The sequence below is a fragment of the Vicugna pacos genome, chromosome 15, assembly GCF_048564905.1.
Source record: "Vicugna pacos chromosome 15, VicPac4, whole genome shotgun sequence".
In the NCBI taxonomy this organism is placed as follows: domain Eukaryota; kingdom Metazoa; phylum Chordata; class Mammalia; order Artiodactyla; family Camelidae; genus Vicugna; species Vicugna pacos.
This window is the reverse complement of record NC_133001.1, coordinates 20854419-20880531: the sequence shown is the minus strand read 5'-3', so window position 1 is coordinate 20880531 and position 26113 is coordinate 20854419. Positions and strand designations below refer to the sequence as shown.

Genomic DNA, 26113 nt, shown 5'->3' with positions numbered 1-26113 from the left:
GGAAACACCATAGTTACTTTAAAATCTAAAAAGTTCTAAAATATTTACACTTAATGTTATTATGAACATTTTATTATCTTAACTATAGAATAACTTTTGTTAATAAATTTTAAAAATATGTTACTTATAATAGGAAAGTTATGAACCTGTCTCTCTGAATTTTCTCTAAGTGTTTCAATTGTTTTCTCAAGCTGAGCTTTCTCCTTCATTAGATCCTTGCTTAAATTCTGACAATTCTGAAGACTTTGCTTTTCTTGAATAATCTCATTTTCAAGAATTTCAACCTAGAGAAAATGAAATCACAAAAACAATGTATCATTAAATATTGCCCAACAGTGGGAACATGTAAAAACAAATGCTAATCATTGAATAAAGGAAAAAATACAGTTTTAACACCCAAATGGTGAAATTTAAGAATTTCAATGAAAAATTCAAGTCATATTCCAAGCTAATTTTAGCAGCTATATAAAACATACAGACGTGACTATCTTTCTTATCCTCTGCATCTTTGAGGGCAAACTCTACTTCTAATCACAAACACAAATCTAACTGAATACATACACACATGCCATACGAAGAATGTACAAATCTTATTGAAAACTCTTTTGGCTTAAATAGATTTGTAAAGTAAAATTTTAATTATCATCAAGGAATTTCATTGCACAAAAAGGAAAAAAATGAGAAATGGTGGTGAAAAGTTTAATGAGGAAACAAGAAGAGACCTGGATTAAAAAGAAGAGAGAAAAAGGAAACTACTAGAGAAAAAAGGTCTGAACAAAACTTGAGCAAATATTTATATTCTAGATTTAAATTTATTCTGAATTATACATTTCAAAGATACAATAAAGTAAGCTATTATTAAGTATGAAAAAGCAAATTCAACTTCGAAATATGCCAAACTATTGATTTCCCCGTTATTATAAAACATTATTAAACCAGGTAATAAAAAAAAAAGAAGACTTAGGCATATAAAATATTCCACTTCAAGTTTAAATATTACTTAAATCCTTATATCAATAGTAAGGAAGTCTAAGAATGTTAATAGTCTTTCATAAAGCAAGTTGAATTTTTCTATTTTAACATCAGTGGAAGGTAACCACACATGGAAATCAATCTTTCAGTAATATCTCAAAAGCATCAAGTCATAAACCTTATCTAATAATTCAATCAACATTAACTTACATGACCAGGAACCTTTAAGCTATTAACAACTAAATTGGTTCTCTCATTACTGACTGAAATATATGGATAGCAGATTATTTAATTAAACTTATTTGCTGTTTTACTCAATGAAATTCAAGTGAAACACTCAGTTTGTAAAAGGCATATAATGAACTGGTGAAAACTCGCTAGAATCTCTAAGAATTTACTAATTAGACTTAAAAGCTAATTTAAAAATCAAATTATAATTGCCAGATCCAATTACACCGAAAACCAAAATAAAACTGTTCCAAGTTCTAAATGGCCATTCCCATTTTAACATTATATTTATTATGAAATGCTTAGTAAGTTTATTTGGTTAATGGATTAAAAATGATGCAAGAATGTTTTAAAAGAGTAAAAATCTTGCAAGAAAATCAAGGAGTCTATTCACATTAAGGCAGTGGTTCTCAAGGCACGGCTCTAAAACAGCAGGTTAAGTATCACCTAGGAACTTTCAGAAATGAGATTTCTTAGCGCCCTGCCCAGACCTACTAAATTAGAAACTCTGGGCATGGGGCTCAGCAATATATATTTTAGCAAGTCTTGAAGGTGATTCTGATGCAATACCTGTTCAAAACTACTGGTCTAAAAGTTAGGGAGATTTTATAACCGAGTCCAGAAACACAGAATCTATCAAAAGAAAAACTAGACATGGCTGACTATATATAGAAATAAAAACTAATTCATAAGGACATATGTACAAAAATATTTTTTACAGTATTGTTTACAGTGACCAAGAACTGGAAACAAAAGTGAAAGCACATTTGGGGGAGTATATGTGATGGGAAGTGTTCATGATAAATACATCATGTATGTTTTTATATGATTTCTATTTATGTGTGTGTGTGTATGTATGCAGAAAGATATGCAAAAATAAATTACCTGGACTAACTGCCCCACAATTGGAATACAGAATACCTCAGAGATATTACGCGAGTCTGGGTCCAGACCACCGCAATAAAGTGAGTATCACAATCAAACAAGTCACATGAATTTTTGGGTTTCCCAGTGCATGTAAAAGCTATGTTTACATTACACTATAGTCTATTAAGTATGCAATAATGGCACTACACTTAAAAACATCAATTGCACACCTAATTAAAAATACTTCATTGCTAAAAAATGCTCTCATCTGAGCTTTCAACAGCTCAATCTTTTTGCCGGTGGAGGGTCTTGTCTCAGTGTTGTTTGCTGACCAGGGTGGTGGTTGCTGAAGGCTGGGCTGGCTATGGCAATTTCTTAAAATAAAACAATAAGGTTTGCTGGATCAATTGACTCTTCTTTTCATGAACAATCTCTATGTAGCATGGAACGCTGCTTAACAGCATTTTACCTACAGCAGAACTTCTTTCAAAACTATAGTCAATCTTCTCAAACCTGATTGCGGCTTTACAAACTAAATTTATATAATACTCTAAATCCTTTGTTGTCATTTCAACAATCCTCACATCATCTTCCCCAGGAGTAAACTGCATTTCAAAAATCCTCTTTTTTGCCCATCCATAAGAAAAAATTCCTCATTCATTAATTTTTTATCATGAGATTGCAGCAATTCAGTCACATCTTCAGGCTCCACTTCTAATTCTGATTCTCTGGCTGCTTCCATCAAATCTGCAGTTACTTTATTCCACTGGAATCTTGAACCCCTCTCCAAGTCGCCTCTAAGGGTTGGAATCAACATCTTCCAAACTCCTGTTAATGTTGGTATTTTGACATGTTCCCATGAATCACGAATGTTCCTAATTGCTTCTAGATGGTGAATTCTTTCTAGAAGATTTTCAAGTGACTTTGCCCAGATCCCTTAGAGGAATCACTATCTATGGTAGCTAGAAGCCTTACAAAAATGTATTTCTTAAAGAACAAGATTTGAAAGTTGAAATTACTCCTTGATCCATGGTGTGCAGAATGGATCTAGTGTTAGCAGACATGAAAATATTAATCTCACCATATGTCTCCACCAGAGTTCTTGGGTGACCAGGTGTACTGTCAATGAGCGGTACTATTTTTGAAAGGAATCTTTTTTTTCCTGAGGAATAGGTCACAACAGTGGGCTTAAAATATTCAGTAAACCACGCTGTAAACAGATGTTCAGTCATCTGGGCTTTGTTGTTTCGTTAGTTTGGTCATCCAGGCTTTGTTGTTTCATTAGTAAGGTACAAGCAGAGTAGATTTAGCATAATTCTTGAGGGCTCTATGATTTTCAGAATGGTAAACGAGCATGGGCTTCAACTTCAAGTCACCAGCTGTGTTAGCTCCTAAGAAGAGAGTCAGACTGTTCTTTGGAGCTTCAAACATAGGTACAGACTTATCCTCTGTAGCTATTAAAGTCCTAGATGGTATCTTCTTCCAAGAGAAGGCTGTTTCATCTACATTGAAAATCTATTGTTTAGTTTTGCACCATTCATTAATTATCGTAACTAGATCTTCTGGATAACTTGCCACAGCTTCTACATTAGCACTTGCTGCCTCATCTTGCTCTGGACTAGATTTTGATTTAAGGAAATATTGTGGCTGAGAAGTCTTCTATGCAGACCACTAAAACTTTCTCCATATCAGCAATAATGCTGTTTCAGTTTCTTATCACTCAGGCATTTAGTGGAGTAGCACTTCTAATTCTCTTCAAGAACTTTTCCTTTGCATTCATATCTTGGCTCACTATTTGGTTACAAGAGGCCTAGCTTTCAGCTTATCTCAGCTTTCAACATGCCTTCCTCACTAAGCTTGATCATTACTAGGTTTTAATTTAAAGTGAGACATGTGACCCTTCTTTTCACTTGAACACACAGAGGCCATTGTAGGGTTATTCACTGGCCTAATGTCAGTATTGCTGTGTCTGAGGGAATAGGGAGGTCCAAGGAGAAGAAGAGAGACAGGGGAATCATCAATTGGTGGAGTCATCAAAACACACACACCATTTATCAATTAAGTTAACTGTCTTATGTGGGTGTAGTCTGTGGCACCCCAAAACATTTATAATAATAACTTCAAAGATCATTGACCACAGATCACCATAACAAGTAACAATGTAAGAGCTTGAAATACTGTGAGAATTACCAAAATGTGACACAGAGACACGAAGTAAAGCAAATATTGTTAGAAAAATGGTGCTGATGGACTTGTTTGAAGCAGGGTTCGCACAAACCTTCAAGTTGTAAAAAATGCAATATCTGTGAAGTGCAATAAAGTGAAATGCAATAAAATAAAATATGCTTATATTTCTGTTCAATCAAGGTCTAATTAAAATTCAGATTTCATAATGTCTAAGTTGTAGTCTCTAAATATAATTTCTTACTAAAAGGAACAAGGGCATTTTAAAGAAATGGCTGTTTCGAGGTTTGAGGCAGAAAATGTTTAAGAGGAACCTAGAACACTTTGTCATGGCAGAAAGCAAAGAAGCTCTCCAGAAGTTCTAAGGTCATGTTAAAAGGATTCAGGAAGCAACTTAAAGAGTTGGGACAGTAAGAAATAAATACAGTGCATTGAAATGCTTCAAATATTTTTAAACCCATGAGTTCACAATGATACTGAAACAAACAAACTCACTCATTGTCTCAGGAGGATTTGAGGGAACCAATTCACTACTAGGAAACTGGTAAGTAAAGGTAAAGAATCAAACATTCCTCCTACTTTACCCCTAAGAGTTATTTCTCAGAGTAACTGAAGGTGATTGTTTTTTTTAAACCAATAGTTTTTAAAACAAAGTTTTTCCTATAGAAATACTCTAGCTACCAAGTTAAGAAAGGATGATATAATAGCAGGATTTTTTAAACTCTGATTAAAGAAAGGATCTAAGCAAATGATTTTCCATGACAACTAACATCACAGAAAGAGAGACAACCAGACATGTGCCTCCTGATTGAAATATACTGCTTATGAGTATTCTTACTAAAAACTCAACTTGAACCTGATTAAGCCTACAGATAAAACAAGTCATACAGAGGAGGACAAAGGAACTGGTAAAGACTCATTCAGCAAAATCTAGATTGTGGGAAAACTGTTAGACAAACAACCTGTTTTCTTCAACACACCAACTGATCGAATGTGTTGCTCTTATTTGGATTCAAAATCGAACAAAATGTGAAAAAAAATCATAATAGATTTGGAGAAATTGAAATGCTGACCAAAACTATTAATTTTTTAAGTGTGATAATATCACTGTTCTTTTTTTTAAAATTCCTTACTTTTTAAAGATTTATACTGAGATATTTACTGAGATATTCTGAAGTAGTACCATGTCTAAGGTTTACTTCAAAATCATCTAGTGTTTGTGGGGAGAGTAGGCAGAGGTAGAAATAAGGCTGACTATAAGTCAGGAATTGTTGAAGTTGAATAAATGTAAGCGTTCATTCACTTTACATTTATATATGTTTGAAATTTTCCATAAGTTAAAATAATATTAAAAACTACCAAGTAAGTGTTCTACCTCAGTGCTATTCTTTTATACTCTTACATATATTTTTAACATTATATTAAACATTAATTTTTATTTACCTTTTTACTTAGTCTTTGATTTTCTTTTTCAATTTTCAGGAGTTTGGAAGTGCTGCCCTCTGTAGAATCCATAGAACTCCGAAGCTCCTCTACAGTTTTTGTCAAACTCTGATTTTCCATCTCCAACTTCAATAACCTACTTGATGTCAATTCATTTACCTCATGGCCCAAGGATTTTTGTGGTGCTGTAACAGAGAAAAATACATCATTGGTAAACCTATGTTTACTCTTCACTATTTAAAATATTTAGTGTAAATACATCACCTGGTCCTTAACCTTATAAAAAAATTATGAAGTTATACAAGGTAGGCACTATGAAAAAAATAATGGCGAGATAAAATACAGGTAAATCTTAAATTTGTAATGTATCTGTAAGCATTCTATTGAAAAAAATTGTACAAAATTTAGACAGAAGCGACTAGAATTTCAGTTCAGTTATGAGAAGTTAACTACTTGACAATGCCCAAGCCACTTTAATCTCAATGAATCTTAGGTTACTTGAACAAAAGGAAGGGAAGTAAACAGAAGTACAGGAGGGTGTTTCTAGGTCTGTCTACTTTTGTGTATGTTTGAAATTCCCCATCATAAAAAGCAAAGACACACATACACACATACAACATACATCCCCACAAGCGTGCATTCTTTGAAACATTAGGTAGAGTAAAATATTCCCTAGACTTTAAGTAAAGAAAGCCTCAATTCTTATTCCATGCTTTTGTTCTAGTCAGTACATTGCTACTCTTTTATTAAAAGCTGGTATATTAGATAGTCATTGGCTTTTTAAATTCCATTAGCTGTCCAAGTCTTCTATAGTAAAACTCTATTTCATGATTTGAGGTCAAGCATTTCAGTCAAATAAGATTAGGCTACAAGACATGATATACCTTAGGAAAATTTTCAATACTATGTGTTATAAAGAAGCTTCAGGTCAGATTATAAAGAATTAAAAAGAATGCTTACAATACATTTTTAACATGGGAAATGTCTAGTTATAATCTTAACTGAAAAAAGGAAACCTAATTGTATATACATATTTATCTGACGATACCTAAAATATCTGTGTATGTGTAGAAAAATTTTAGAAGCAAATTTTGTGAAATGTAAAAGTGAGTCAAAAATTATTAGTGACTTTTATTTCTTCTTTATATTTTTCTACATTTTTTTAATTTTCTAGAAAGAAAATCCCTTGTATAGTTAAAAAAAAAACAACCCTCAAAATACACCAGACTGAAATGAATATTCTGGTCTATGATCCCAGCTGAGATCTACTGCAAAACAACTGTGACATGATGATGATGATGATGATGATGGTAAGAACAGTAAAAACCACTCAAATGTTTACCATTTACCAGGCACTCTTCTAAGGAGCTTCGTAAGTATTAACAAATCCAATCCACACAACCACCCTACAAGGTAGTACTTAATATCCTTGTCTCCACTTAACAGATGAGAAAACTCTTTTAATACTGTAATTTTAACTACTTTAGTAGTAGAAAACATTTAAGTTTGAATTGTTTCCTTTGTAACACAACTCACATGGAATACAATTAAAAAGGTCCCACAAATATTTTAACACATCTCAGTAAGTTCAGTGACTGAATATCTTTATTTGTTATGTAGTCAATTTACATCGGATCCCAGAATTTGGAATTAGGTTCTCAAGTGTAAAATTAGGAAAAGACTAACAGTAATAAATACGATGAGTCATCTGAAGAAGTAATTATTCTATAAACACCAGACTATAAGCTCTTTCAGACCTTATGTTTACTTGACCACCATATCCTCAGGGCCTGGTATAATATTTTACACATGGTAGGTGCTTATATCTGCTGAAGGAAGAAAAATAGGTAGAATAATCTTAGTACTGGGTAACTGAGGAATTAGAGAACCATTCTAATTCAAATAAATGTGACCTGGGTATAATTTCAATAAAGTATATCAGTACTAGCAAACTCAAACTTCAACCCAAAAAACCACATTGTATGTATGTGCCCAGCTGTAATACAGCGGACAAGCTAATGTGGAGACAAGGGAAAAAGAGCCAAAAGTAAAAAACTGATCTGGGGTCTTTCATTACCTCCAGGGTACAACTGGGCTGGAGTTGTTGGTAAGTATAATCTTAATGGAGATTACATGTATTGATAAAAGTAGCCGTGAAGATCCTTAACTCACTTTATTCGGGCTACATACTCACTGAAGAATATTCCTAATACATGGACTTTCTATTTAGGTTTGCCTATACAGAAAGAACATAACAAGCTGACCAGATCATACAACTTTTTTGTTCTGTTTAGTAGACGACTCTATTTTTCAAAATAAACTAATAAGCTGGTGTCCCAGTTTCTTGTGATATTAACATAAAATAGTGCCTAAACAGCTGATTAAATCTGTTACTACATTCATAAAGTTGATTTGTAAGACATGCAAAGGTAAGGACCAGACCCAGGAATGTGGAAATTAACATATTACTCTGTGAAATCCTATCTAGGGAGATATTTGGCCTTCTGAGACATCTCCAGCCAGGGAAAATAAAGAATAGCAATAAAATATCCAGAAATGTAAGCATAAATACAACTTCATTTATTCATTCATCCATTTAAATAAAACTATTAAAAATACCTTCAGAAAGTTCACTAGTTCTGGATATTTGTTCCAGCTCCCAGCCAAGATGTAATGATTCGTCCATACTTTGTTTCTGTGCCATTTCCAAAGTCATATTTTCTTCCATTAATTCTTCAATCTTTTTTCTATCCATATCACGTTCCTTTTTTATTGCCAGGGATGAGGGGGGGAAAAGAAAGCCAAGAAACAGTACAATTTCAAGTAATATTTTATTACTTGTAACTTTCATTTAGCAGAAACTGAATAATAAGATGATAAATTGTGAGTTCCTTAAAATTTTCACAGTTTAAAGTTAATAATCAGTTATAATTATTACTATTGGTCACTAAACTGATTAGGTGTCAGACATCCTTTTAAAATGATCTTTGGGGACACTGAAAACTGCTCCTCATAGTTATTATATTGTTTTAGTGATGTAACAAATGATCTGACCTAATGCTAAATTTTAGCAAATAGCTGTATTTCTGTATTTTAAAAGAAATGTTTACACAATAGTTTATTAGGTTTTCTGAAAAGTTGAAGTCAAAGTTAATAAATACTGCTCTGTAACAAAAGCAGAAATTTTTACTTCTCCTGAATTTATATAAAATGGGAGGAATCTAATTTATTTAGCTATCTCTTCTCTGTTAAAGCCTTAAGGATACTAGCCATTCTTGTCACTAAAGGGAAATCAGATAATGCCGTGCATTTTTTCTTAGAGGCTATATATATGATCTAACTTCCAATACTTACCATTTCCATATCATGCAGTTTAGCCTTCAGCTGTAAATTCTCTTTTTCTAATTCATGTAATTTATCAGAACGAGCTCGAGTTCCTTCTAATTGGTCTTCCAACATGGTTTTTGTTTCTAGTAAAACTTGATTATCTTCTTTTAATTCCTATAAACATTTCAAGTAGGCTTTAATTATCACGAATATGTTAAGTTTTTTAAAGCTCTGAAGCATAAAAATTCTTTATTGTGAAATAAAACAATAAGCTGTCTTTATCAGCAGTTCTATGCAAGAGTAAAACTACTGAGTAATAGAAATACAGTTGGTTTCATTTCAGTCCCCCAAATTTAAGTTATTATGCATACAAAATGCTCAGCACTTACTGCCATAATTTCACATGAAGTTGTCAGGGTACACTTAAATTCCTTAGTCACAGAGATCCAAGGAACTAAGTAGTCTTCCAGATATTTAAGACACTAATCTCCATAGAATCAGGGCTTAATTTATTTACTGAAATAGATTCAAAGGTTTCTTTCTACTTGAAAGTGAAGGGTTTGGGGTTTTTGAGTAAAATACCAAGACTTGAACTAAGACTCACATAAATCATAAACCAATGCTTTAACAGCAAATATTTTATATATTTTAAAATTTTTAACATATGTTTTGAAAATATGTTCACAAATCTACATTTCTAAGTTATATGGCTGCAGTTTATAAAGTCAAGAGAAAGTATATTAAAACAGTGGCATCCATGAGAATCCCTTAATAGTGTCATGCATATGCTCATTTAAATAATTAACAAAAAATTAATATACATTTGTACTCTATTGGGCCTATTTTCTGGAAACATTCAGGCTAAGTTCTAACTTTCTCTTGTAATATTTCACTTCTTGATTTTGCATACTCCTTCCTTCTTATCCCCATATTGAAACTGACCAAAATCTTTTCTGTCTAAAGACAATGAAGAAATTAACTGAGAAAGAAAAAAAAAATACAGGCAGCAAGGATTTTCTAATTTTTGCTGTCAAACTCAACTTCATATAACACTGAACTGCAACCATTGAGTATGAAAAATTGTTTTTTTCTAATTTGTTCATATGTATACAAAGAAAGAAAGAGATTTTGCCTTCATTGATCCTAATTTAGTATTCAGACTTGAGCAGCAATCAGAAATATGTTTTGCAGTTATTTCTAAGAACAAATTTGACATTATTAGAGATATAGTTTATTTGGACAATGGGGGAAGGACTTCAAAAGTCTTCCCTATCTACAACGCTAAATAAAGGAATGAAAGAAGAATTCCAAAGAATTCAACAAAATTAATAATGTCCAAAAATTCCTATTAACAGGTCTAAACAATATGCTGATCTAGCATAAAATAAACACTTGATGGTATTTACAGTTTGCTCAACATTTCAAGAGTTCTTTATATTTATTAAGTGAATTTTTAATGCATTTTGAAAACTCGTAACACTATTAAAGAAAAAACTATGAATAGTTTAAATTATGCAACATACCTCAACTCTTGCCTTATAAAATTCAATATCATGTAGCCTCTCTTTATATCTGCTGACTTCACTTTCAAGCTTATCAACTCTGATTGCCTTTTCCCGAAGTGCATCTAATTCATCTCGGTACATTCTTGCAGAACGAGCATCAGAAAGCAAATTCATGTTCTAAATATAAATACATATTGAAATTTTAAATATTATTTTCTAAATTCAAATGGATAATCCTTGGGTTGTACAATATGATGAATTTACTAAAAAAAATCAATGACTTGTGTACTTTAAAAGTGTGAATTTCATGGTATATAAATCACACCTTAATTAAGTTGTTTTTTAAAATTGGGGATATAAAGCTTTTTTAAACCAAGAATAAGAAGTATTTTCAAAATACATGTTTCTATACAAATACACAAACTTATACACAAATTTTTATATAATGTTCTCTTTAAGGAATATAAAAACATTCAGGATATTTTAAAATAAGTAATCCCTCCTTAACATAACCATTTGCAATTATTTTAAGGTGAAAACTTAACTGTAATACAGGATAATAATACAGCTACAAGATAGTAAAAACACAGAAAAAGCAAACTATTACAAAAGTTGATCATTAGTTACTTTAGAGAAATAATGTTTCTATCCAGATATGTTACTAAAATCTAGCTGAGGTTTTTAAATACTTCCAAGTGAATGATTAGTTGCATATGATTAGTGCATATCTTAATGCCATTTGAGATAAATACTAAAATTCAGTCTTTAAAAAGCCCACTTGTAATCCTTTAGAACAGCAGTTATCAAAGTATGATCCAGGGACATCTGTGGGTCCCTGAAACCCTTCCAGGGAATTCATGAGGTCAAAACTATTTTCATAATAATAGTAGGATACTACTTGCTTTTTTCACTCTCATTCTCTCCTGAGGGAGTAGTGGAGTTTTCCAGAGGCTACATACATGGCATGTGATATCTTAATAGACTGAATGCAGAAGCATATATGAAAATCTGGTAGTCTTCAATTAAGCTAGGCATTAAATAAAGAGATTTGCAAAAAAGTAAAAGACAACCCTTCTGATTTTTTTTGCTTCGGAAAATAATGGTTATTTAGTTCCTATATAACTTTTATGTTAATATGTAATGGGTTAAGTATTTTAAATGAATTAGTATTTTTAAAATTCTTAGTCTTTATTTCAAATATAGTAAATTCCAGTAAAGAGAATCCACATTCAACAATTCTCATTAATTTTTAAGAGCAGAAAATGGTCTTGTGACCAAAAAGACCAAGAATCACTATTTTAGATAAAACACACATACAAAAAACTCTGCTATCAAGAAGTGAGATAGCAGTCATAGCATATCTAGAACTAAAGATTATGATTCCCAGTCTCACGTATCTAGAAAGGTCCCAGTTTATGATCCCACAAGTGAAGTGTTACCTGAATTTAAAACGGCAGGTTAGAGGAAGTAAGGAGAAAGAATAATTGTCCAGCCTTGCCCCAGTCCTTACCATTTATGGGTTAAGAAGACCTCTTGTAATACCTCCAATTGAAAATGAAATATTAGAGAGTAAAATAAAAAGAAGTGAATTCTTAAACAATCTTGGTTCAAGATGAAAAAACACTAAGCTGTAGTAAAATAAAAATGTTTTAAAAAGTAAAATGTGTTTATCATATTTAATGAGTGAAAAATTAATATAAATTAACATAAATATATAAATTAGCATAAAGCACCATCAGAGAGTAAAGACCTAGAAAGATACACATAAGCAGCACAGTTCAGCAACAGAGGTATTCCAGCTTCCAAACCCACAAAAACCAATACATAAAAAAGAGAAACTTGGAACTGCCCCCGTCCTAAGAGGCTCCTTGGGATCTTAGCAAAGTCTGAGTAGCACTCACAGAGAAATAGGAAAACTCTATAAAGATCCTAATTGTCTAGTTTTGGCTCTGGCATTTTTGAAGACAGGAATACTGAAAAAGTCATTGGATCTCATTAAGACTCAGTAAACTTATAAAGCAGGAAAGTAAATGTTATAAATTATAAAGAGAAAAAATCAATTTCAAATTACTTAGTGATCCTTTATAATGAAAGTTCCAGGTACAAACCTCTTGTTGCAGCCTTTTTAATTCTATTTCCATTTGCTCAAGTTCTTGTTTACAGTCCAACAACTGTTCAGTCTTTTCCTCCCTTATAAGCAAAAAATATTTATTAAATAATAAACTTAGTGCTTTCAAAAACTATGATCATCATCTGCATTAATACAAATGTATTATCATGACTAAATATCTAGTTTAACACAGTGTTAGCCATAACCCCAACTGAGGAAAATAGACAAAGAAACTGGTATTAGGAATTTATATGGCTGAATGTCAACAGACTCTAAAGTTCTCTAAAGGCTAATAACCTTCAATGACTAACATCCTCCTAGTCATAAGGCAGTTCCTCTTCATCTTTCCTGCCATCCCCCAATTTCCACTCTCCTCTCTCTCTCCCTTTCTACCTTTCTGCATAGTCAAAGACTATAGCTGGAAGAGTTTTTATGCAAGGCAATAATACTGTCTGGGTCTGAGACTTATAAGGGTCTCCAAACTATTTTCAACATTTACAAGGACCTAAAGGAAATGATAAATTGCCACACAGATATCTAAAATCTTTATCTCTCTATTGGTTTTGTCCCTGTAGTCTAGACATCTTTGTATTTCTCCTATACACACTTTTTTCTTTTTATACTATTTTACTACTAACTCCCACTTTCTATCTCCTTTTCAGAGCCAAACTCCTCAAAGCAAGTCTCCACTCACTATCTACTTTTCCATCTTCCATTCTTTAATAATAAAAGGTAAATGTTCATTGTTTAAAGCAATCTGTTTGTAACATCTCATACCCGTTTACATCATCACTAGATGTGAAGCTAAAAGATGTTCAACATCACTAATCATCAAGGAAATGCAAATCAAAACCACAATGAGATATTACCTCACCCCTATCAGAATGACTATCATCAAAAAGAACACAAGTAACAAATGTTGGCAAGGATGTGGATTAAAGAGATGTATGCTGTTGGAGGGAATGTAAATTGGTGCAGTCACCATGGCAAACAGTATGGAGGTTCCTCAAAAAACTAAAAATAGAACTACTATATGACCTAACAATTCCATTTCCGAGTATACATCTGAAAAATACAAAAATACTAATTCAAAAAGATACACACACCCCAAAGTTCACAACACCATAATTTACAATGGCCAAGATATGGAAGCAACCTAAGCGCCCATCAACAGATAATAGATAAAGATACGGTGTGTATGTATGTGTGTGTGTATATATATATATACACACACACACGTACACACACACATATATATGTATATATACATACACACACACATATATATATACACACACACATACACACACATATATATAGTATAAACAAGCACAGGGAACTATATTCAATATCCTACAGTAACCTATAATGATAAAGAATATGAAAACGAATATATGTATGTATATGTATGACTGAAGCATTATGCTGTACACCAAAAATTGACACCACATTGTAAACTGACTATACTTCAATTAAAAAAAAATACAACAAACTAGTGAATGTAACAAAAAAGAAAAAAGCAGACTCACAAACTAGTGGTTACCAGCAGGAAGAGGGAATGGGGGAGGGGCAATATAGAAGGAGGAGAGTAAGAGGTACACACTATTAAGTATAAAATAAGCCAGAAGGATATATTATAAAACATGGGGAATAAAGCCAATATTTCATAATAACTATAAATGGAATATAACCTTTAAAAATTGTGAATCACTATACTGTACACCTATAACTTATAATACTGTATAGCAATTATACTTCAATAAAAAATTTTAAAAGAAAAAAGAAAAGCTATTTCTTTTTGTGATTTTAAGATATTTGTACAATTATTTCTTTATAGACTGTAACTGACTGTAGTTCCAAAAAAATTTTTTTAAACTTTAACAAAAAAGTCAGTTTCTGGAATTTGGATGCTAAACATCCAATAATAAAATAAATTCTAAAAATAGCAAAAAACCCCTATTTTTTATTGTGGTAATATATACAACATAAAATTGCAATTTTAACCACTTTAAGTGTACAGTTCAGTGACATTAATTGCATTTACAGTGTTGTTAAACTATCACTACTACCTACTCCCAAAACTTTTTCATCACCTCAAACAGAAATTCTGCACTCATTAAGCAAGAACTCTCCAATCTACTTTCAATCTCTGAATTTGCCTATTAAAGACATTTCATTTAAGTAGAATCATATAATATTTGTCCTTCATATCTGGCTTATGTCACTTGGCAAATTGTTTCCATGGCTCATCCACATTGAAGCAGGTATGAGAATTTCATCTTTTTATGGCTGAATAATATTCCATTGTTTGCCTACAGCACATTTTGTTTAGTTATCCATCTGTTCATGAACATTTGAGTTGTTTCCATCTTTTGGCTACCAGGAATAATGCTGCAATGAACACTGGCATACCAGTATCTGTTTGAGTTCTTGTGTTCAATTTTGGTAGGATATACCTATGAGTGGAATTGTTAGGTCATATAAATTCTATGTTCAACTTTATGAGAAATATTCTAATACTTCTAATTTTATTTTTTTTCTGGATGTCTACATATTTAACATTTTTTATATAAGGAGAGCAACCATTTCTGTGCAAAGCTCCTCCCCAACTAGGGAAGACTCATCTATATTTCTTTTGGGTTCTTTCATCATTATTTTGTTTTTTACATTTAGCTCTTTAGTCCATCTGAAATTCACTTTGAAGTATGCGAAGCATGAATTTAAACACTGGAATTTCTAAAAGAGTTATCCAGGAGTTCAAGACCTACTAATAAAATAATTCCTTTTTGCACCCATTTGACCATTCTATCTATAGCAATGAGGCTTCCATTCATACGTCTCCACTGACACTGTTTTTCAGAGTCAATTACCTTCATACTGCTGGGTTATTTTCAGATCTTTGAGGAATTTAACACAGTTCATGCCATTCTTCTTAACATTCTCTCTTCTTCGGCTTATATGACTGCACACACTTAGGTTTTTCTACTTCTCTATATAGTACTTCTCTGACTCTTCTGCTGACTTCATGTTTTGTCTCTGTCTTTCAGCTAACAATGATCAAGTTCTCATTACCTGTGCCAGGCACTTTTGCTAAGCACTTCACACTTTGCCAAACATCCTCGAGAGCTATCTAAAGAAGCAGTAGCCAGTGACAGCTTACATTTATTGAGCACTTATGTACTACACACTATTTACTTACATATTTACCTCATATAACAATCCTACAGTTGACACAATTATTATTCTTACTTAGGCTAGAAGCTAAGCAGCCTTAGAGAGCTTAAGTAACTTGGCCACAGTCAGTTAGGACGTGTTAAGCCAGGATTCACAGGCAGAATGCCTCTAAAGTTCATGCACTGGATCATATGCCGTATCTCTCTAGAGTACATATTACTAGAAGTCTCATTTTTTGTATGAAGAAACTGAGTAACATGGGTAATAAATGGTGAAGTCTTCCCTTAACCACTAAAACACATTCTTTAATGTTTGTGTTCAAATTACATCTTTCTCATTCTTCATGTTTTTCCTAGGCAGTCTCACCCACTCCAAAGGTTTCCACTACTATTTACATCTGCATATTATTCTGAGTGAGTATGCTAATGATCCTAAATCTCTATTCTGCATTGTGGACCAGACAGCCAATCATCTAACTGATTATCTCCATAGAGATAATGGCACCTCAAACTAAAATATGTCAAAAACTAAACTTGTCTTTTACCTTAACATTATTCCTCTCTCATGTTCCCTGTCTCAATGAATGGCATCACCATCCAAATGGACACTGCTAGGTGGAGGGTATAGCTCAGTGCTAGAATGTGTGCCTAGGATGCACAAGGTCCTGGGTTCAATCACCAGTACATCCAATAAAATAAATAAACCTAATTACCTCCCTGCCAGAAAAAGAGAATAAAATAAATAAATACACAAAGTAATTTAAAAAAAAAAGAATGCCTATAATTCAGTTTTTGGGAGGAGGGTATAGCTCAAGTGGTAGAGCGCATCCTTAGCATGCACAAAGTTCTGGGTTCAATCCCTGGTACCTCCTCTAAAAAATAAATAAGTGAACATAATTACCTCCCCCTCCAAAAGAAACCAAACAAAGAGAAAATTTAAAAAAAACGGACACTGTTTATAGGAAAGTAGGAATTATATCCAAGACCCTGCCTTCTCCCTTAACTCCTCTCCAACCTCATTGTTAAAACCTTAGATCAGGCCCACATCATTTCTTGACTGGACTGTCCTTTAATCTACCTTCATACTATCACCAGAATTTATTTTTCCAATTTGAATATTCACTGTGAGTCAGCTACAAGGCTAGTATCTCTTTATTAAAATATAAATCTGATTGTGCTATACTCTCTTATGCAAAAAATCTTAATTGGTCCCCACTGTTTACTGTCCAAACCTGAGTACTGCATACATTACATTCTACTTATCAACTCCATCATTTTCAACTTCATTTCGTGCCATGTCCCTCTTTATATCTTATTGTTGCAGTTTCTTCTGCTTATAATACCCATTTGAGCCTTTCAACCTAGTTAATGCCTAACATCAGGTAAAATGTTACTGACACCACTCCCTTTTCTCTCCCAAGTTAAAAATGACCTAAACTCATTTGAGGCTATATAGACTTCTAATATACCTCTAGTTTCATGTTCTTTCACTCATTTATTTAAAAGTTTATCTCACAACTCAATTTAAAAATGGGCAAAGGATCTGAATAAACATTTCTCCAAATAAGATATACAAATGGCCAATAGCAGTGCAAAGATGCTCAACATTAATAGTCATTAGGGAAATGCAAGTCAAAATCACAATGAAATAACACTTCACACCTGCTATGTTGGCTATAATCAAAAAGGTATATAATAACAGATATTGGTGAGGATACAGAGAAACTGGAGCCCTCATACATTGCTGGTGGGAATGTAAAATGGTGCAGTCAAATAATTTGACAGTTCTTCAAAAGGATAAACATAAAACTACCACATGACCCAGCATTTCCACTCCTCTGTATATACTCAAAAGAAATGAAAACATACATCCTCACAAAAATGTACACATAAATGTTCGTAAGAGCATTATTCATAATAGCCAAGAAGTAGACACAATCCAAATGTCCATCAACTCATAAATGGATAACCAAAATGTGGTATATCCATAAAAGAACATTACTGAACCATAAAAATAAAGTAATGACATATGCTACAATGTGGATGAACCTTGACAACAATATACTAAGTGAAAGAAGCCAGTCACAAAAGGCTACATAATGTATGATTCCTTTATATGAAATGTTCAAAATAGTCAAATCCATGGAAACAGAAAGTGTATTAGTGGTTTCAGGAAGCAAAGGGCAAAGGAGCATAAGACTGACTGTTAATGGACATGGAGTTTCCTTCTGAGGTGGTGAAAATGTCTTCGAATTAGAGAGCATGTGATAGTTGCAAAACTCTAGGAATATACTAAGAATCACTGAATTATATACTTTAAAAGAATGAATTTTCCAATATATGAATTGTATCTCAATAAAGCTGTTTTTCTAAAAGAATAATTTGTATGAGAGGAAAAATTCTTTGAAAACATGGCATCCATGGAGAAAGAATTATTAAAGGAAGTCTTCAATAGTGTTAATTACTGCATAAAAGTAAAATTTATAAGGAATTACATCTTCCATGCAAATTGTAAATTATACTTTTACTCTGTAAGTTAATAAATCAAAAGCAATTAGCTGAACACTGGAATTTGACACAACATTGTAAAATGATTATAAATCAATAAAAAAATGTTAAAAAAAAGACAGAAAAAAAAATCAAAAGCAATTATATTATAATGCACTACCCACAAGTAAGTATGCTATTAGGTAATTTGCATGTTCTTACGAAAATTATCTATTTCCATTAGGTATAAGGCAACCTGAACTATTTTTATCCACCGTGAGTCCATACTTAATCACTGTAGTAAATATTTGTCCCAACAAAAACACTTAGAACAAATGTTAATAGAAAAAAATGCATGAAGGAACATATTTTCAAAGGACAGCAAAGATATTACAGAGTATCTGATGAAATGCTAGTTACTGGGAATACTTGCTATATCTGGCATACTTACTTTATTCATTTACATTTTCCAATCAGCACATGAGATCAAATTTTACCAATCTCTCTAAATTGTTTAGAATTTTAATAACACTCTATGGCCACGTAATTTTACTTAAAAACCAAATTCTAATATAGTGCAAAATGTTAAATGAATTCACAGCCATCACTACAGTTCTAATTACATGCTTTATCTAAAGACTGGGGAAGATTATGCTAAATTACATGGAACGAACTAGTGTTCACTGTTTAGGCTATCCATTAACTGCCAGTCAAACTAATAACAGCAATCTCTCCCCTAATTTTCGTGGTGCAGCTGTTTATAGAATATCCTGGGCGTGTTCACACCAATAGATACATAATAATGCAGACATCCACAATGAAAGCTGTTTTTTTGTTTTCAGATTTCCCTATAGACTGTATATTTTTTCTACCTTGCACATTCAACCCCTTCCTTAAAGTAACTGCTTTAAATAATCAGTAAATAAACTTAATTGCTGTATTGTGGCTTTAAGTTTAAAATCTACATTCTAAAACCCGAATTCCCAGGAAAACAAACCAAAAAAAAAAAAAAAAAAAAAGGAAAAGAAAAAAGCCTAAGACACAACTTCTTTGTTCTTTTAAAAGTGCAAAATAAAAAAATCTCCAGCAGAGACTGGCCATTTCTTTATGTGTGATTTACCAAGAAATGCCTATGTGAGATTTATACTGACTTTCTAGTAATGATCTTTCAAACTTAAATAAATATAATTTCATCAGCACTAACCAATCTGAATATTTACCATTTCTAAGCACATGACTCAGGCATTTCAATTACTCAACGCAGAAGATACACAAAATTATTTTTTTGTAATAATCTATGTCAACAATTCAGGTTTTTTCTAACATTAATTTTAAAAGAGCTTAATGTATTGATCTGTATCAGCAGTTGCCAGTATTTTAGATTTCAAGGAATGCAAAAATTAAAAAATTAATGAGATTTTTATTTGCCAAGGAATAAAAGGCCATTTTAACATCAGAAAAATAGGAAGCACATAAATACAGAAAAAGGGCACCCTTTAAATTGATAAGACTTAGCATTAGGAAAACCTTATGCTAGTCTCCTTATTTTTTTCATTTTGACAAATACTAGTGAAAACTTTGATACAGCTGAGCAATTGGGAACCACTGATCTACAGTCTACAAACCTAAGAACATTGTTTAGGTCACCTCTGCAACCACATAAATTCAGTAAGCCTTGAAAATCAGCAACTTACAATTCCTGCCTCAGCCTTCTTATCTTCGCCTTAGCATCTGCCAGTTCCACTGACAGATGCTGTCGACTTTCTGTTCGCTTCATGCCTGGAGAACCACAAGGTGACTGCGCAGATGAAGAGGCATGGGGTAGGAAATGAAGACCATCCCGTTCTTCAGAGAGTTCTATGATAGTCTAAGGAAATAAAGAAACACAGAATCACTTTTAGTATTTTACATATCAGAGAACTAAACACATCAACACTAGTCACTAAGTCTCAATATTGTACTACAATATCAAAAATAATTCACTGATTAAAATATCTCTGTAATATTTAGCTGTTATTTCTTAAAGTTCCAGTACATGGATAAGCTATTCAGTAGACAATATGAGAAAAAGACTTAATACCTTTACTTCTTCTTAGTTTTTTAACAAAAGCAGCAAATTGTGGTAAAATAAGTAGAAGAGATAGCAACTGTTGGAAAAGCATCAAAGACTTGTTGACCGAGTAGAGAAATTAACTCAAGAGTGATATGTTTATAATTGTGCTGTTCAACATAGTAGCCAGTAGCATAAGTGGCTAATTAAAAATTTTTAAAGTTAAAAATACAGTTCCTTAGTCACATAAGCCACATTTCAAGAGCACACCAGTCACACGTAGCCACTGGTTACTGTACTCGATGGTGGAGAAATACAGTCTTGCTATTGACGCAGAACTGAACAATTCTCTAGAATTGTAAATAGAAACCTCAGAGGGACCTAAAAGGACATCAGAGGTTTAGTTCAGTCTCTTAATTCTATAGGTAAGGTAACTGAGGCACAGAGACTGATTTGTCTATGATCTCACAACTAGCTTGTAGCAACACCAAGGTTACAGACCAGTCTCTTGACTCCACATCCTATGCTCTTTCTTACAAATCTAGTTCTAACCTGCTTCCCATCTCAATGCTTCCTTTATTGGTTACTCTAGAGACACTCCTTGGGATACAAATCTTCTACTTATCCTAAATCTGAACTTTAAGGGCTATTAAACCTACGTGTAACTCACTTAATAATATTCCTCTATTCCCCTAATATTCCTTTTATTGGAAAACTCTCTTTATTCTGAACCAGTCTCTCAGCTTTTCTTTCAAACTTTCCAGGCAATCAGAAATTCTCCTTGGTAGCAATTCTGTCTGTGCTTCTACTCCAGAAAGAATGGGTGGGGTTACTTACCACCTTGGGACCATGAAATCATCATGCTCACTTTGTTTCTCATCACTAAGTCTTATAACCCCCTCAATGAATCATTAATTCTCCTCTTCTTTTTTTTTAAACCACACATCAGAATTCATTTCTTTATCCTTAGAATACATTTCAGTACCTGAATCAAGGTCTGTTCAACTACTGCTTTCACAGATTCCACTATGCCTCCTGATAAGCCACAGAACATGACTTCCCAGTTCCTTTTCTCTCTATAACCCCACATCCACTCCCTACTCAATACAGACAGGTTTCTTCAGTGAAGGAACCATTCCTCTCTTGTGGCATGCCTCCTTTACTGCAGCATTATGTTCATGTCACCATTCCTATTCCTGAACCTTTAATCACTCAACTCCCCTTTTTTTCTTGGCTATTCTAGAATTCCTATTCAGTCTGGAACTACAATTAGGCCATTAAATGTCATCCTTACTTTCTAATTTAACACTACCATGCCATTCTTTGACTATGGCTCACTCTTTAGGAAAAAAAAAAAAAAAGAAAAGGGAACTAATGTTTATAGAACTCCTGGCTAGAAGATTTTCCAAGACCTCATCCAATACTTAACTGGCAATAGAGGCATTACATCTATTTTAGACATAAGGAAACTTCAGTTGCATATAGATTAAATAGCTTAACCAAAGTCACACATTTAATGGTAGGTATAATAAGAATTCAAAATCAAGTTTGACTCAAACATTATGTCATTTTCCTTACCTACCATCAGTTTTTTTTTAATTCCTGCTCCAAGGTGATAAAGAACTCTAAAAAACAAAACAAAACAAAACACAGCCCTACTACGGATCTTGCCATCCATTTTCAGTTATGCTCTTTGCAATGCCCATCAGTCCTTTTATTGAAAATCTTGATGATTTCCTGGCAAAATTTTCCCACAATGGCTGTTGTAAATATATTCCCTTCTTTCTAGATAAGCCCTCAAATTCAAACTGCTATCACTTCCAACAAATGGCTTCTCCTACAACTTGTCAAAGAAACAAAATCACCTGCAATAAACTCTTCCATTTTTATGCATTTCTTGTTTCCAACACACATTCCTTACTTCTACAACATTTTCAGTTTCTCTCTTCCTATTGGCTTTTTCTCCTTGTTCTTCAGAGACATACAAGTTTCTTGTATGTAGTGGGGGGGGAAATCACATTTTCCTCTTACTACCCTTCTATTTCTCTTCCAATGCTACTTTTTGAAGGGTACTTTGCTCACTGGTATTACTTCGTCTTATCCACCTTCCCAGTATGTCCAGCCCAACTTCCCTGTCTCTGTGAATAGTGTTACTAATCTCCATAGTAGTCCAAGTCCAAACTTCATGGAGTCAACTTTTACTTGTGTATTTTCTTACTGTCTCAATTATCTTTAAACTTGCTTTTCAACATCTTCTGACTTTAAAAATAGTACCTGCAGACATAATTTACTAAATATTTGTTTCATGCACAAACTAGAACTTAATTATATGCTACCTTATGTTTTTCATTTACAATGTGTTTTCTTAAAAAAAACAGACACAATCTTTTCATGCCTCTTTTGTATCCCTGAACTTATCCACCATAGTAATGAACACAAAAAGAGCTACTCAAAATATTTAACTGAATGATTCACAAAATGGAAAACTGAAGAGTACTAAAGATACATCTTACATTTGGATTTATCTGATGTAGAAATTAAAATATCAAGAGCTTCAAGATGCCCAAAATAGAGCACAAAAGAACTAAAGGCTGCAAAATATTCTTTAAAGAAAGGAAGGAAAGAAACCTGGAATTAAGAATTAAAGAGTATCCAGAGGTACACTGAAGATTATGTAGACATTTTGACTTTAATAGTGGTAGTTACTTCAGCTCAAGAATTCCAAACATTTTCAAAAAAATCTGACAGGAAATGGTATTAAGCATAACTTTAATTTCTTAAGCCTTCTCTGATCCTTCCAATCCTAGACATTCCACTAACAATTGTAAGTAATATCTTCCTTCTTTAAATTCCTATAGTATTTAGATATATGTCTCTCTTTTGGTACTTGTCACTTTAAAAATTTTATTATGGTTAGTTTATTAAAATAACTTCCCTATTAGATTATAACAATCTTTGGTTCTTTTCTGAAAGTCTGTCAGTTTTTTGCTCTCAAGCACTCTAGCAACAGATCTTGCTAAAAGCAGGTATTTATTAATATACATTGAAGAATAAACACATAAAGATATAATAATACTGGATAAAGAAGATGTGGTATATTTATACAATGGAATACTATTCAGCCATAAAAATGACAACATAACACCATTTGCAGCAACATGGATGTCCCTGGAGAATGTCATTCTAAGAGAAGTAAGCCAGAAAGAGAAAGAAAAATACCACATGAGATCGCTCATATGTGGAATCTACATACATATATACATACATACATACATACATAAATAAATAAATAAACACAAAACAGAAACAGACTCATAGACACAGCATACAAACTTGTGATTGCCAAGTGGGAGGGGAGTGGGAAGGGATAGACTGGGAGTTCAAAATCTGTAGATACTGACAGGCATATGTAGAATAGATAAACAAAATTATACTGTATAGAACAGGGAAATATATATAAGATCTTGTGGTAGCTCACAGGGGAAAAATGTGACAATGAAAATACGTATGTTCATGTATAACTGAAAAATTGTGCTCTACACTGGAATTTGACACAACATTGTAAAATGACAATAACTCAATTAAAAAATGTTTAAAAAAAAGATATAATGCTAAAAAAACTTCTGATGACTTAATGATTCCACTTACATAAGCCATCTTTAAGGAAAATAATCAGAGTTGTACTCAGCACAATCATTGATTTAGGCAAAGGTATTATAATGATTAGGAACACAAGTGTTGGAGTTAGACTGGGCAAGTTACTAACTTTTCTGAGCTTGAGAATCTTCATCTGTACAGTAGAGTTATTGCACAGACTTACTAAGACAGTATATGTTGAATTTACAACACAAAGCTTGGCATAAAGAGTGACACTAAATATTTGGTTTTTAGTAAAATGAGAGGACTGAAGAGATTCTTGCTCCACAGCATTACAAATAAATGAAGAGTAATTAAAAACAGGGTTACCAAATTATACTTTTCAGATCAACATGAAACAATTATGACAAAAGATCAATCAAAACAGAAGAAAGGGCTCTCTGTTCTGACAAGGGGGAGCATCCCCTGTGGGCAGTGTGTGGCTGCCCATTTCTGACTGAAAAGCAATGTCCTGCCCTTGCCATGCCAGCAAATGGAGGGTTTAAGTGCTTCAGTTGCCTCCTTTAACTCCAGTGAGAGTTATGATTGCTCGTTTGGATACACACTGAAATGGGAGAGACAAGAAGGCCCGGAGCAGCCAACCAGCCTGTGTTAATTGGAACTTTCTAGAATCAAGTGCCCGAGTAAGAATACATTTCTAAACCCCATAAGCTGACAGTCCTCAGTGTCCTGGGAGATGCCTGAATGAAGAGACACAGGAAACAACATTCTAACTGATGTTATTCTAAAAGGCCTCCCCCTAAGACTTGAATTTCCCTTAAGGAGACCACAAGATACAGTACACAGTCTGTGACAGAGCTGAGAACAAAGGAATTTGTACATTTCAAGTTAAAGAAAGAGTCAGATGCTGTGACAAAACTCACTGTCCGAGAGAACAGGTCCATGAGCAGTTCCAGCAGCAATAGTTACAGAGCCACCTCTTGCATCAGTGGCCACAAGCTACAGGGTATCCCTCCCTGAATCTGTCGATCCAGTCTGGCTTGGTCTGGCCAGGAGCCCACCTGTGCATCCATGAATGTCAATGAGGGCATCAGAACAGCAGTTCTACGACTTCCAGATCAGTTTTATGAGAAAAGGAAACTCCTCATTGGGTCCACATCCACAGCCAGAAACTTCCTCTACTGGTTGCAGCTGGGAATGCTATAGCAAGCACAGCATGGCCTGGATCTTCAACACATCATCATGGGGGACTGGGAGGCATGTTCTGGACCCTCACTGGCAGGACAGGAACAAAAATTATGCCTCCAGCACTAGCTCTGCAGCCCAGGCTGTTGCTGCGAATCCCATCTTATTCCTTCAGCATGGTGCTAGTGTATAAACACAACACGGACAAGGAGCACTATGTCTCCTTGTGACACCTGTGGCCTTCTTCAACCTGACTGAAACTCTCCCCTTGAGAAAAGCAGATAGGGTCCTGCAAGTTGAAATGGGCCCAACCTGTAACACCTGATGTGATGGTTCCTCTCTCCACTTTTCTTTCTACACAGTGCTATGCCATAAAAATACCTTTAATATACAGATTTTTACTTATAACTTTTAAGTCTATTTTATTATAAGCTTTCTCTGCACTTAAAAATTAGCACCATGCTTTTTGTACTTTGAAGTATTCCAAAAAATATGAATGTGGTATTTACTCCTAATTCTCTTTACACCATCATGGCTGGTTAATTCTGTAGAGAAATTAGAAACCACAACCATAAACATTGCTATTTACTGTAATGTATAACTTTCTTCTGTTTTACTTTTTACATAAAAATTGTAATTAATAAAATATTTTGGAGGATAAAAGCAGAAAAAATATAAAAGGAAAATCTTAAGAACTTGTTTCAATCCAACTGAATGATACAGAATTATTATATTTACATTTTTCACAATCATTAAAAATTATCTTTTCTAATTAGTCCACTGGTGACCCAAACTGAAAGTTTTCCCCCCAGAGAAGTGGTTTAAACCAGCTAGAAACTTGTTTTCCAAATACCTGGGACAGGAGAATGTGACCACTTTTTTCCCCTTGTTAGAAAAATAAATTCAAGTAAAATGCTTAATCAGGCAGGATAATAGTTTTTAAAAGGTTTTTCAAACAACCACTCTATACAGTATTTCATATTCC

General features: G+C 33.3%; 1 protein-coding gene and 1 pseudogene across 10 annotated transcripts in view; one reads left to right on the top strand and one right to left on the bottom strand.

The window, feature by feature from the left end:
- Positions 1–26113, bottom strand: part of CCDC88A (coiled-coil domain containing 88A) — a 103169-nt gene that overhangs the window by 40929 nt on the left and 36127 nt on the right. For all 10 annotated transcript variants that reach the window (XM_072937714.1, XM_031675670.2, XM_072937717.1 and 7 more), the window contains exons 8-14: positions 19991–20163; positions 12635–12716; positions 10545–10703; positions 9049–9195; positions 8314–8458; positions 5695–5879; positions 147–284 (exon numbers count right to left, since the gene is read on the bottom strand). In XM_072937714.1, coding sequence (XP_072793815.1) covers positions 147–284; positions 5695–5879; positions 8314–8458; positions 9049–9195; positions 10545–10703; positions 12635–12716; positions 19991–20163 — 1029 coding nt within the window. The remainder of the gene's footprint in view (positions 1–146; positions 285–5694; positions 5880–8313; positions 8459–9048; positions 9196–10544; positions 10704–12634; positions 12717–19990; positions 20164–26113) is intronic.
- On the top strand, positions 20649–25453 carry LOC102531105 (sushi repeat-containing protein SRPX pseudogene; annotated as a pseudogene).